General features: G+C 44.2%; 1 protein-coding gene across 1 annotated transcript in view; it reads left to right on the top strand.

Annotated features, from left to right (window-relative positions):
- Positions 1-13,375, top strand: part of LOC119650265 (kin of IRRE-like protein 2) — a 435,476-nt gene that overhangs the window by 217,771 nt on the left and 204,330 nt on the right. The window contains exon 4 of the mRNA XM_038052879.1: positions 3,085-3,243. Coding sequence (XP_037908807.1) covers positions 3,183-3,243 — 61 coding nt within the window. The 5' untranslated portion in view covers positions 3,085-3,182. The remainder of the gene's footprint in view (positions 1-3,084; positions 3,244-13,375) is intronic.

Here is a 13,375-nt window from a genome sequence, read left to right as displayed (position 1 = left end):
TTGCAAAACAATCTAGGGAAAAAGCGAAAGAAGGAAGGCGCATCTGAAAGATACTTCAGCCAGATACTCTCCAAATCCAAAAGGGAACAATACACAGATCCCTCCAAAAACCCTCTACCTAAAGGTAAAGCGGACACAAACAGCAGAGCACAAAAAAAGAGGGAGGGGCGAAGGAGGAGTAGACCGCTAGGTCTGCTCACTAAGCCGCCAGCAGTTCTCAGCGATCTGTTATAGGACTAAGATGGTGGAGCAGTAGTGTGATGGAGTTCTCGTCGAATTGGGTTCGAAAACAACAAAAGAAAAATACGTCTTATGAAGTGATCAAGGGACTAGTTATTGGTAGAAAAGACTCTCGTTTCTAGTGTAGACCCCAATTAACAATATTAATAATCGTTGGCGCAACAATCCATATCGGATCAAGGCCTTGAAGTGTGTTAGAGCACTTCGTTCAAGACCGTAACGGGACACTACAGTACACTGTAGGAGGCAATGTGGTCAGCATTGCGCTCGCTCGAGATTATTACCTTGATTTGACTCAGGTACTCATTCACATCTGAGTCGACTGACTACTAACTACTCAGCTATCCGGACACTATTTATGCCTTCAATATGTACACATAATTAATAGTCGTTGAAAATCCGAGATTTTGACTGCCTCACACCGAAGATCGAAGTAAAAGAAGGCACCAAGTCCAAATATCCGGGGGTAACCAATGCCAGGATTGGTATGGCTTCTTGAGGTCAAAAACCCAAGAACGCAATACGAAACAAAACTTCTTAGCAGCGGAAGAATCAGAATTGGTAGTGTAGAATGTAGGATAGGAATTCGGGCCGCCCCAACTAAGTGTTACCGATGCTCAAAATATGCGCACACATCTCCAACCTGCTGAGGACCTAACAGAAGGGCAACATGCCGCAGATGCGGCTAGTTAATATCCAAAGCAAATACCTGCAAAGAAAAGGAGAGTTGTGTTCTATACAGGGATCGTGGCGCATCTGGTAACGGACTCGAAGCGATTTCCAGAGCTTAGAGCAGAACTGGAAAGAGCTTCTACACGGTTAATATGATCCGCATATTACAGATCAATGTGCACCGGAGTGCAACCATTCACGGCTTGTTAGCGCAGTTCATTGCGAAGACGACAGCTGAATTAATACCTATCAGTGAACAGTACCAGATTTGATGCTATGGAGGACGCTACATTAGGCACGGACTGCGAATCCTCGTTGGGGGAGACCTCAATGCTAGGGGATTTGAATGGAGCACCCAGACATTAGAGGAAAACGGATTCTCGAAATGGCAGCAAGAGCATGGTTCAAAGTTTTAACCACCAAATCCATCTCAACGTTCCAACGCCCATGTGGCGAAGAAAGTATCCCTGCGCGGGAATCACTGGTGTCGCTTGTGAAGGGATGGTGAGTTCTGAAAGACTCCGCAGCCCACGGAACTTCCATAAGCAGAGTTCATCGAGAAGTGGCAAACCTTCCATGTATTGGTGGACGGCGGAAATTGCTGAGCTGCGGAAGTAGTGTCACAAATTTCGCTGGTTGATACAACGCTCAAACAACCGAGAAAAGGCATGTGCTGCTGACAAGACCTATTTGGCAAACTGAATGGGAAACCGTGGGACTCGCTTATAAGCTGGTAACCCGACAAACCGGAACTCTGCGGAAACCCTGTTCCCTATTCACACTATTCGCTACGTATCCCTTACGAGTCGATGAAAACAACTTGGAAGACGCCGAAGATTGCCCACTTTGTACAAAAGAATTGTAGGAGACAATCATCTCGATGAAAAATAAGAAGACGTGAGGACTCAATGGAATACCAGCAAAGATATACAAAATGGTTTTCGAACATCATCCAGATCTACTGTTCGGCGCATTCAACGTTTGCCTGAAGGAGAACATTTTTCCTTCACTCTGGAAGGTAGTAAGGCTTACGCTGATTAGCAAAGGGTGTGGCGACTTTGCATATCGGCCAATTTACCTTCTCCATACAGCCGAAAGAGTGCTCGAAAAGCTCGTCAGAAGTGTACTCTCTGAAGCGATACGTGCTACCGGAAATTTATCCCCAGGACAGCTTGATTGCAAAGCTGGGAGATCTACAGTAGATGCTGTTTTGTAAGTCATAGATGCGGTTTAACAAGCGGAGGCACTTAGCCGCCGAGCTCAACAGGTGGTACTTCTCGCGATGTTTGGTGCTTTCCGTGAGACGGAAAGACATTTTAAGCACTCCCTGTAACCCTCTTGACAAAACGGGACAAGAGGCAGCTGGATTTACACGGATCATTGGCAAGTTAGTTCTGTGTCAAGGAGATGCTTACCAGCACTGACAAGTGGAGCCGTATTCCGCATTACGCCCGAATCCTTCTTTTCACAGAGAAGATAGAGATTGACCGGTGGAGGGTCCGGCTGGCAAGACGTTCCTTAAATTAACAGTTCCCTCCTCTTCTCCACTCCCGTTAGTGAAAAGTATTCTTTGACTTGAGGGAATTCCAAAAGTAATGTAGACTAAGTCTATAAGGGCAATCTCTATGGTAGAAGAAGAAGACGAGGAGTTCCTTATTAAGACAGGCCTAGACCCGATACCAGTTGTTACGCCGTTGATGATGATGAATGTGGAGTAATGGGACAAACGATGCTAGGCTAGTTTTCCGACGACGGGGAGGTATTTAATTGGTAGTCCGATGCCGTACGGCCGCAGAAGTCTAACACTCATTGTGTAAACGCATTCATCTATGCAACCCCCCAAAAAACCTCTTTTACCTTCTTCTCAACCATCTCTCAAAATAAATCATCTACAACGATTGGAGGTTCTCATCGCTATTGATAGAAGCTTACGCATGTTGAAACAAAATGATTTACCTACTTTCAGCACTGCCTTTGTAACGAGATATTTAATTTATTTTGATATTAGCCTCGAATCGTTACGAGGAAAACAAGGAACGAAATGTGGAAATTCCTATGGCTACATCGCACAAACTCTAAATATTTAACTAAAATATAATTTCGCTGAGTTTATTTTCTATTTTTGTCGATTCTCATTTTCATTCAGCATTTGATTTTCTTTTCTGCTTTCAGATTGTAAGGTCTAAACACAGATTCAAAAATGGACGGAAGTACTTCAAAGTGAAATTTAACAATGTGAGAGAAACGAGCGCATCTCTTAGCTTTTAGTAATGGTTAAGGACACAAGAGCATTAGTTGAAGTTATTTTCATTTTGCTGATATTTTTGGATGGTAAGTAAACTATGGAATTCGTAATATTGTTAAGATATATTAAGATATATTTTTTCATTGAGGTGGAAATCTTCAAAAGGTTAACCCCAGGGTTAAGATGTCCCGATAATCTATTCTTACCCAGACTTTCGATCGTTCTGCTTAGGTCTTGGGAACTAGTAAGAAGGAATCTTAGAGAAGTGTTCCCGAAAATAGAATTATCAAAATAGCATACTAAGAGAATATGGCGATGAAATGAATTCATTCGGTTTCAAGAATCGAAGGGATATATATTGTATATTCTGCATTTTCTATCCTGTTCTTTTCTTCTGAAGAGGAGTCAGCTCGATCAACTGCGTCGTTTTCCTCGATCATAGACCTGATTTGGATGAAATCGAGGAGCACTGTTTCGGTCAGTCTTTTGGTCGTTTTGCTACGACCACAATATTCAAGCTACTCTAGGTAAATGAGTTCCCGTCATCCTAAATTACATGTGCAAACCATCGAAGGTGCTTCTCTCCAAAGTTTTCTCAGATGTATGCAACCCCGCATTGATTGCTGATGTCCTTATTTCATATGAGATTATGTTATATTAGGCCATGGTCCAACGCGATATGTCCGTTTTCATTATCGCGAGGCGGCGTTCATTATTTTTGATAATCGCCCAACACTCAGACCCATAGAGGGCGGATGACACTGCAATAAACTTTGTATTTCAGACTTCCGTTGATGCATCCGTCACAAAGAACGCCAGTTCATCTCAGTAGTGCTGATGCGTGGAGCAATTTCGTAACGCCGTTCATCACCGGCTGATAGCATTCATCCAAAATATTTAAGTTGCTCATTTCTGGGCAAGTCATTGCCGCATCACTCTGTCATAGACCAGCTCCGCATTCGCGTCTACCACCACTAGGCTTTTCAGAGTACAAAAGCACAGTGTTGCAACAGGTAGACAATGACGCTTCGCAGCCCTACTATCTCACTTTGCTTGAACTCACAATACCCAGCCTATTTTACCGAAACCGTTGCTCAACTTGTTGTTAGCCAAATTGTGGAACAGAAATCGGATTCGACAACGATGCTGAAATTACCTCCATGTTTAAGCGTCCACCTGGAGCGAAGTCAAAGTTGAATATCAAACTGGGTCCCAAAGAGACTTTTATCTCAGCAGATACCGTATATTTCTGGATTTGTCACCTAGAAATAGTCGAAGATTGCATTGCTGCACTCCACTTTTCACAAATTTGGCACGCCGATTTCGATAACCACTCTTTTCTCAAGAATAACCACGTTAGTTGCTCTCTGGATACTTCACAGCAAACATATTATGAATTAAGTCAAGCGACGACGGCTTTACGGTTTCTTACCAGGGCAGAGGCAAATCGTCAGACGCTGCCTCACCTCTGCCCTGGGAGTAGGGTGGCGTGGCGTGGCGGCTCGCAGATGTTGAATGCTCACTTATATAACTCGTAGAACACGGCATGCCTACGAATTATATTCAGCGCAAATCCGCCTTATTGACCAGAGCTTGGCCAGAGCTGAAATATTCGTTTTGAGAATGATGGGGTCCTAAGTCCGCATCAACTTAATGCTGGACCGGACCAAATGGGGAGCAACTTACTCCCTCTTTCCTGGTCCACGGACCCCTCGCTTAGGGCTTGATTGAGTGAAACAGGACCTTATAAAAATCGACCCAATGTCTGTCCCTTGTCTTGTCTTTTGTTTGTCGTGGGAAAGTGGAAGGGTGCAAAACCGACCCTTGATTTCTGCAATACGGTTATCTGTGATTTTTACTGAGTAAAACTAACTCCTTTTCAAGTAGAAAAACTAAAGACGGTTCCACCGAGCCAGCTCGTATTGGCACTTAAGGGGTTGTATACAGTTGTGATGGCGGCGAAATCGAAAAATCTTTTTGGTGCATATTCTTCAAGTACGTTATTTCACCGAGCGTGGCATTAAGTCCGAAGTTATAACTATTTATAACGCATTACTTCGCTGCTCCACCGCAGTTGTGCATAGACTTTTGAACCTTCATCATCGTATATACTGTTGGTAGTTTCAGCCGGAAGGAGTGATAAGCCAGCATCAAATCGTTGTTTTAGAGTCTGCACAGGGAATACTATAACGGCCTGGAATCGACAACTCGACGTAAATAAATAAGTTAATTTTTAAAATGAAAACAAACTTGAAACTTTGAACGCGGTTATCTCAGAATGGTGTTTCCGTAAAAGTGCCTTTGAGGAGAACACGATAAAAACCTACTACTCCAATCAATGTCAAATTTTTATCAGTACAAAAATCTAAATTTCTACATTTAAAAAAGTAAACATTTTGGTAAAATCGCCGCCATCTTTTTAATAGTTTATATTTTGACAAATCCTTCTTTTAGGGACTGGATAATACGATATACGAACGAATGTTTTTTAAAATTCTAATTTCAACTGAACCGTTAGCGTACCGTGTCCAACGCAAACCGTTCCCAAAAAAGCACTCTTAAAAAACAGCTGTAGACCCGCCATTTTTAAATAGTTCCTTTTGAAAATTTTTTTTTGCATCTAACAATATGTATTGATCGATGATGCTAGCCGCTTTTCAATGAACATTTAATAAGTTATCGAATAAAAAACCGAGAAAATATCGTCACATCACCAACTGCAACTGTATATAACCCCTTAACAGCTTCCTCCTCCGAGATTTTCCACCTCTGCCTGTATGCGGCGAATCTCAGATATTTAAAAACAACGTGTTCCACACCATCCTGAACCATATGTCGGGCTAGATTGGGAGTTGTCCAAAGCGGTGTGTATCCGTGGGTGAGGTCGTAGCTAAGCTCGCACTGGTGTCGTTTAATCCACTATGAGACATTTCGAATAATTCTCTAAGTTCAGCATCCTTTAAGTGAATCGCTGCACCTCTTCTACCACTCCAGTAGTGTGGTTTGAAGTTTAAACTTTTGAAGATCAGATTTCTCAGATATTTGAGCGTTGACTGCGAGTATATGGTTTATTCGCCAATTCTAATCTTCATCAACGTTTGCTTCCTTTCGGTATTTGCTAGAACGCTATTCGCGGCTACCGCTATCTTCAACCCATGCGTTGAAACCGCAGTTATTATATTTGGGTTGTAGGAACTTCCATCGGCAACAAGTGTTTCGACTATTGGTATGAATTCATATAGCACAAGGCCTGGCATAGCAGTTATATATTCCAGACTAAAAAGTCTAAAAAGATCACAATGACGCATGTCTACGAAATACAGGCGTTAAAATACTTTCCATTGCAGTATCTTCTCAAATAAAGCTGATACTGGCATTGGCTTGTTACCATATTTTAGAAAATGACTCAAAAACGCCCCTTGAGTCATCCTAGAAGCACAAAATTTAGAGGTTGAAAAAGTATAGCCATTGTTAACAAAGTTATAGCAGATCAAATTTATATATTTCCCGTGAATTTATCGCACTCTAAGACATGCATCACATCATCATTATATAAAGTGAACTCATATAAACGATGAAGTTTAAAGATGCATATACCAAAGACTACTTTGAACGCATAGGAAATTTCTCAGACAAGATGAACACAAAAGATTTATGCCCGAAGCGTCCAGCTTCCAGTATTCCGACTTATTTTTATTTTGATTTAATTTTTTTTTATTTCCGAGTAGCCACAATCACTGCTGGAAGTTAGCTAATACTATTTCTAAGTGCCAAACATTAGGCTTGGACGACCCTTCCTACTTCAAATACATGAGAGAATCCGTCAAGAAGTCCCCGCAACTCCCCGTGAAGATTTACTTGTAGCTGATAATATTATGGGAACTGAAACTACCTTCTCGAGACTGAAAATCTCTTTGATTGACTAGTGGCTCATATTTCACATTCTTCTCCACGTATTTCTGCTAAATGTTGCTATGATGGGATGCCCAGGAGTATAAATAATATCCGCGGAGCGACCCGTCTTTTCAACTGTGGCGGTCAGTTAAAACTTGCCCGACATCAAGTACTGCTTGCAAATCATATCCATAAACCGAACATGCACCCTTCATCAGGCCTTGCTTGTATGCAAGTTTTTGGTAGATTACCTTACTAGCTTTGTGCCTGTTCGTGTAATGCACCATTACTGTGCAGCCAGAAATGACAAGATCTAAGGTCTGTAACGCCGAACCATATATCCTGCACTGATCGTTCTCCACCCACTCTTTCATTATGAGCTTTTTATAAGCTCGAGTGGCGACCACGTCGCATGAATGGCACATATTAAAGACCTCCCCTACACACAGCCATCTGTTCGTCCAAATCGACAATTGGTTGCCAGAGGCGTGTCTGCCCTACATTGCCTTTGGCTTCCATTCATCGATCCGCTCCTGGTATGATTTCACCACACTCAACGTATTGAAAGATCGATCCTTCATATTAAGTGGAGTCAGTACACAGTCACCTTTGTAATCAGCTATTTGCAAGGGACCTACTCTAAGCTGTAAAAATAAGCCGACAGCGAGTCGACTTGGCGGTGATGTTTTGCCGCCGCTTTGTCAGCATTGCGCTCGCCCGAGATTTAACTCAGGTACTCATTCACAGCTGAGTAGACTGGAGTCCGACGTCAAAACACGATGGAAATTCCACTGAAACCGCTCGACGGAGTTCGTGATAAGTCTCTACGTGAGCCCACGTTCATTGAGAATGCAACATTAGCCGGGGTGCGGCATTTTTCCGTTCCACTGCCGTCGAACCCCCCCGTTCAGACTTTTCTTGCGACTGGGGCTATGTTTGTTGCCCTATCAATGGTAACGTTCTTCAGGTGACTGTGAAGATCATTTGTTGATGCTTCACCTCCAGAAACTCTATTGATTGCCATTATTGCGGCATCCACTCCCCTCTTGTAAATGTTACGGAGGGCTTTGTTGTGGATGGATTCAGTACTCACTCTCACCTGCGTGTCGGAAAGGATTACAGACGGTGTTGTCATTCGGGCCCGGAGCACTATACCAATGAGTGATCCAAGTCTATATTCAGCATCAACGGCGCAACAAACGGTCTCCGGTCTAGGCCTGCCCTAATAAGGAACTCCTGACACCTCGGTTTTGCACCGAGGTCTACCAATTCGATATCCTGTCTGGATTCCTGACCTTGTCTTCTTTTTGACCATAGATATTATCCTTATAGACTGGGCTGGATCATTTTGATCTATACGGATTAGGGGCCGCCCACCGTAAGCTGTTGAGCTGGATTTTATCTACAACCAGACAGTCATGGTATCGCTCATTGATTTCGCCGTTACGTAGGCTACGGAATCGTCCATCCTCATGTAGGGGTCCGAAAATTCTTCGGAGGATTGTTTTCTCGGACGCAGCCAAGAGTTCTCATTTTGTTTTTTATTTTGCTAAGAACCCAGGTTTCCTGGGAATACATAAGGACTGGCAAAATCATAGTATTGTACAGTAAGAGCTTTAACCCTATGGTGAGACGTTTCGAACGAAACAGTGTTTGCAAGCTGAAATAGGCTCTGTTGACTGCCAATAACTGTCAGCGGATTTCATCGTCATAACTGTTATCGGTTGTGATTTGCAACACTAGATAGGAGAAGTTTTCAACGGTCTCAAAGTTGTAGTTTCCTATCTTTATTGTTTTCGTTTGACCAGTGCGATTCGATGTTGTTCGTTCTCTGGTTTTTGGCACTGGTGTTGTCACCATGTACTTCGTCTTGTCTTCATTAATGTGCAGTCCAAAATCTCGCGCCGCCTGCTGGATCCGGATATAGGTAGACTATACATCTCGGGTTGTTCTTCAGATGATGTCACTATCGTCAACCTAGACGAGATGAAGATGATGGTGCCTCTCGCATTTACGTCAGCATCACGAATCACTTTCTTCATGGCCAAGTTGAAGAGGACGCATGATAGGGCATCCCCTTGTCGTAGACCGTTGTTGATGTTGAATGGTGTCGAGAGTGATCCTGCTGTTTTTATCTGGCCTCGCATATTAGTCAGGGTCAGCCTAGTCAGTCTTATTAATTTCATCGGGATACCGAATTCTCTCATGGCCGGGTAAAGTTTTACCCTGGCTATGCTGTCATAGGCGGCTTCGAAGTCAATGAAAAAAAGATGGTACAACTGATGTCCTTATTCCAAAAGTTTTCTATGGTTTGCCGCAGAGAGAAAATCTGATTTGTTGCTGATTGTCCTGGAGTCAAACCCCTTTAGTACGGGCTAATGATGTTCTGGGCGTACGAGGCTATCCGGCCTAGCAGGATAGCGGTACTCAGCAACGTGATACCTCTATAATTGCTGCACTGCGTGACAGACAGATAATGCCTCGTTGTCAATCGTCAGGCATTGATTCGCTGTCCCATACCTTCAGCATCAATTGATGAACCACTTGGTGTAGTTGGTCGCCCCCATATTTAAACAATTCGGCTGTAATTCCATTGGCTCCTGGCGACTTATGGTGTTTAAGTTGTTTCTTCTACGCTTGGTGGTAGCAGCATTTGTCCATCGTCTTCAGTTGCCGGGACCACCAGCTCGCTGATCTTCTGATTGTTGAACAGTTCATCAAAATACTCAACCCATCGCACCAATATGCCCATTCTGTCGGAAATCAGATTTCCCTCTTGGTATCGGCAGGATGAGCATCGAGGTGTATATCCTGCTGACTTATTGGCAAAGCTTCCGCACCTGGTGCGGGTGCTCCCTGTAATTTTCGAGTTCACAGACTTGTTGGTTCTCCCAGGCTTCCTTCTTCCATCCGTGAAGTCGCTTCTCCGTTCGACGGAGTTCTTGGCAGGTCTCTGCGCGTGCCCGTGTTCCTTGAGAATGCAACATTAATCGCTGTGCAGTATTCTTCCGTTCCGTTGCTAGCTTAGATTGATCATCAAACCAGCCGTTCCGACCCTTTTTGCGCCGGGAGCCAAGTATGTTTGTGAGTATCAATGATAACGCTGTTCAGGTGGGTGTAAAAATTATTTGTTGATGCTTTATCTCAAGGACATTTGCTAGCTGCGGTTATTGCGGCATCCATTTTCCTCTTATAGGTGTTACGGAATGCTATGTTGTGAATGGTTTCAGTATTCAGTCTCACCTGATTGTGAGAGGGGATTGTAGGTGGTGTTGCAATTCAAGCTCGGAGCACCATGCCAACGAGATAGTGTTCCGAGTCTATATTGATCCTCCTATATGTTCTGAAATTCAGCAAGGCTAGAGGCAGCGGCGTTCGATCAACACGTGGTCAATTTGGAAGTGAAAGTGGTCCCGTCTGGAGAGGCCCAAGTTTGTTTGTGGACCACTTTTCTTACAAACCAGGTATTTCCAACAATCATTTCGTGTGACAATGCTAACTGAATTATCCGCAATACGTTATCATTGGTATCCCTATGTAAGCTATTGGAGACAACGTATCGCCTGAATACGGGCCCAGAGCCTACTTAGCCGGTAAAATCTCCAAGTATGCTTTTGATATCATACCTGGGACAGGCCCCAGGGGCTGATCGACTGCCCCGTAGAAGGTATCACTTTCCGACTCTGCAGTCTCCTCTGTAGGGGTGTGAACGTTAATAAGGTTTGTATTTCTGAATTTGCCTCCCGAGCGCTGAGTGCAAAGCCATTTTCTTATGTTTCCGAAGTCGAAGAGACCTGCTCAGAACACATGATTTGCTGGATGGTCAGTATAATATATAGTGTGGTGGCTCTTCTCCAGGAAACCGGTCCCTGTCCAACATATCTCCTGCAACCCTATTACATCAGCCTTATATTGGGACAGGGTATCAGCTAGCTACTTGGCAATTACTTCTGTGTACGGGGAACGCACGTTCCATGAAAAAATGCGCAAATCGTTATTCCGTTTTCTTTGCGGGGTTCTTCGTTGTGTTGTTAATCCCTGCGAGGCTTCTTTTGTGGCTTCTTAATAAGTTATTTTCCGGGTTGTCAGCCCTATACAACCCGCAACCTGGAGGACCAGTTAGTACAATTCGTCCCATTTTTAGGCGCGGAAGACTCGCCTTTATCCTTTTCTGTCTGCAGCTTTCCGTTAAGAAAGAGCTCCCACCGATAGAGATATTGTTTCCCAGGTTTTATGCTTCATCGTGGGTACTAATCCACTTTCCGCCCCGGGATCTATACTACCCTTTGACCACCTATATAAAGATGGTTATACAAAGTATATAATACGTAAAACAGATTGAAATTGATGTCCATTTTTTAAGGTTTTGTGTAAACACAAAACCTTATTAAAATCGGTTTACTGTCTGTCTGTCTGTCTGTCTTTTTTTTTTTTTGTTGAGGAGGTGGAAATCTTCAAAAAGACACTGGTCTGGACACACCAGCGTGTGGGATTTTTACCCACTAAAACCACTCCCGACTCCCTCCCTGCCCCGCGGAACCACCATAAGGTATTACATCACGAGGCGGAGTCAGCTCAGTCTAGCTTTGTCACCTTTCTTCTATACGCGGCGCACGTGACCGCGCTTTTCTCCTTTCCTCTGCCTTTCGCAATTTATCTTGAATAGATGCGATCATGGAGTTGACCGCATCCCAATTCTCTTGATGTTCTAGCATTTTCGGTACCAGATTTTCTGGTACCAGCACCTCTCCTAGAGTCTCTTCTAGACTCCTCCTTTCTTCCACAAATCTCGGACAGTGGAAGAATACATGCTCTGGGTCCTCTGGGACTCCATTGCAATTTGGACAATCGGGTGAGGTCTCCAATTTAAACCTGTGAAGGTATTGGAGATATCCTCCGTGTCCTATGAAAAACTGGGTGAGATTATAATTAATCTCACCGTGTCGTCTCTCCAACCACTCCTTGATGGCAGGAATGAGCCTGTGCGTCCACCGACCCTTTCCCGAGCGTTCCCACCGCTCTTGCCATCTATTTATGGATCTCTTCCTCTCAGCGTTCTTCGTCCGCGATGAGGAAGAGGTTGGCTTTGCATTGTATATATTCGCCATCTCATCTGCCAAGATGTCAATCGGCATCATTCCAGAGATGACGAATGCTGCATCATCTGAGACAGTCCTGAAGGCAGAGCATACCCTCAGGGCTGTCCTCCTGTAGACTGAACTCAGTTTGGTAGCATTCCCTGACATCCACAACGCCTCCCTCCAAACTGGGGTCGCATAGAGCATGATCGAGGTCACCAACCTGGCTATAAGCAACCTAGAGGTATGCCGTGGCCCTCCCACGTTCGGCATCATCCTCGCCAGGGCCATACTAGCAGTGGATGATTTATCACAAACATACTGTAAGTGTTGCTTATAACTGAGCTTCCTGTCTATCACCACCCCCAAGTATTTGATGGTCGGTTTGGAAGTGATGATATGATTCCTGATTCTAACACAGGCGTAATTTCTCTTCCGGCGCTTCGTGATGAGGACCGCTTCTGTTTTTTCTTCCGCAAGCATCAAACCAGAGCTCTCCAACCAGCATTTGACAGCACTGATTGCCTCGCTTGAGTATAACTCAGCATCTTCAAGATGCTTTGCGACAACAACCAGTGCTATGTCGTCAGCGTAACCCACCACTGTGGCTTCCTCCGGAAGGGGAAGATTAAGTACATCGTTGTACATGATGTTCCACAGTAGTGGGCCCAATACGGACCCCTGTGGAACACCGGCGGAAACAACGTACTCCTGCGGTCCGTCATCAGTCTCATACCATAGCCTCCTTTCAGTTAAGTAACTATCGACGATAGCAGCGAGATAGGCGGGAATACCAATCTTCGCTAGGGATTTGCGTATTAGATTCCAATTGGCCGAATTGAATGCATTTTTCACGTCCAAGGTTACTACCACGCAATATTTGCTGGTACTACCCTTTCCGTGAATTGCATCTTCGGCCAAGCCAGTAACCAATTTGATGGCATCAATGGTTGATCTGGCTTTTCGGAACCCATACTGCCGATCTGAAAGGCCGCCTTGGCCCTCAACAACCGGGAGTAATCTATTATAGATTACCCGCTCTAACATTTTCCCCACCGTGTCCAAAAGACATATGGGTCGGTATGACGATGGTTCACCTGGAGGTTTACCAGGCTTAGGCAGAAGTACCAACTTCTGTCGCTTCCAAGCCGCCGGAAATATTCCTTCGGACATGCACGCTTCGAACAGCTCAGCGAACATGTCCGGCCTGGATTTCACGGCAAGCTTAAGGGCCTTATTCTGCACT

Source organism: Hermetia illucens, chromosome 2, assembly GCF_905115235.1.
Source record: "Hermetia illucens chromosome 2, iHerIll2.2.curated.20191125, whole genome shotgun sequence".
Taxonomy (NCBI): Eukaryota; Metazoa; Arthropoda; class Insecta; order Diptera; family Stratiomyidae; genus Hermetia; species Hermetia illucens.
This window is presented reverse-complemented; position numbering and strand designations above follow the sequence as displayed.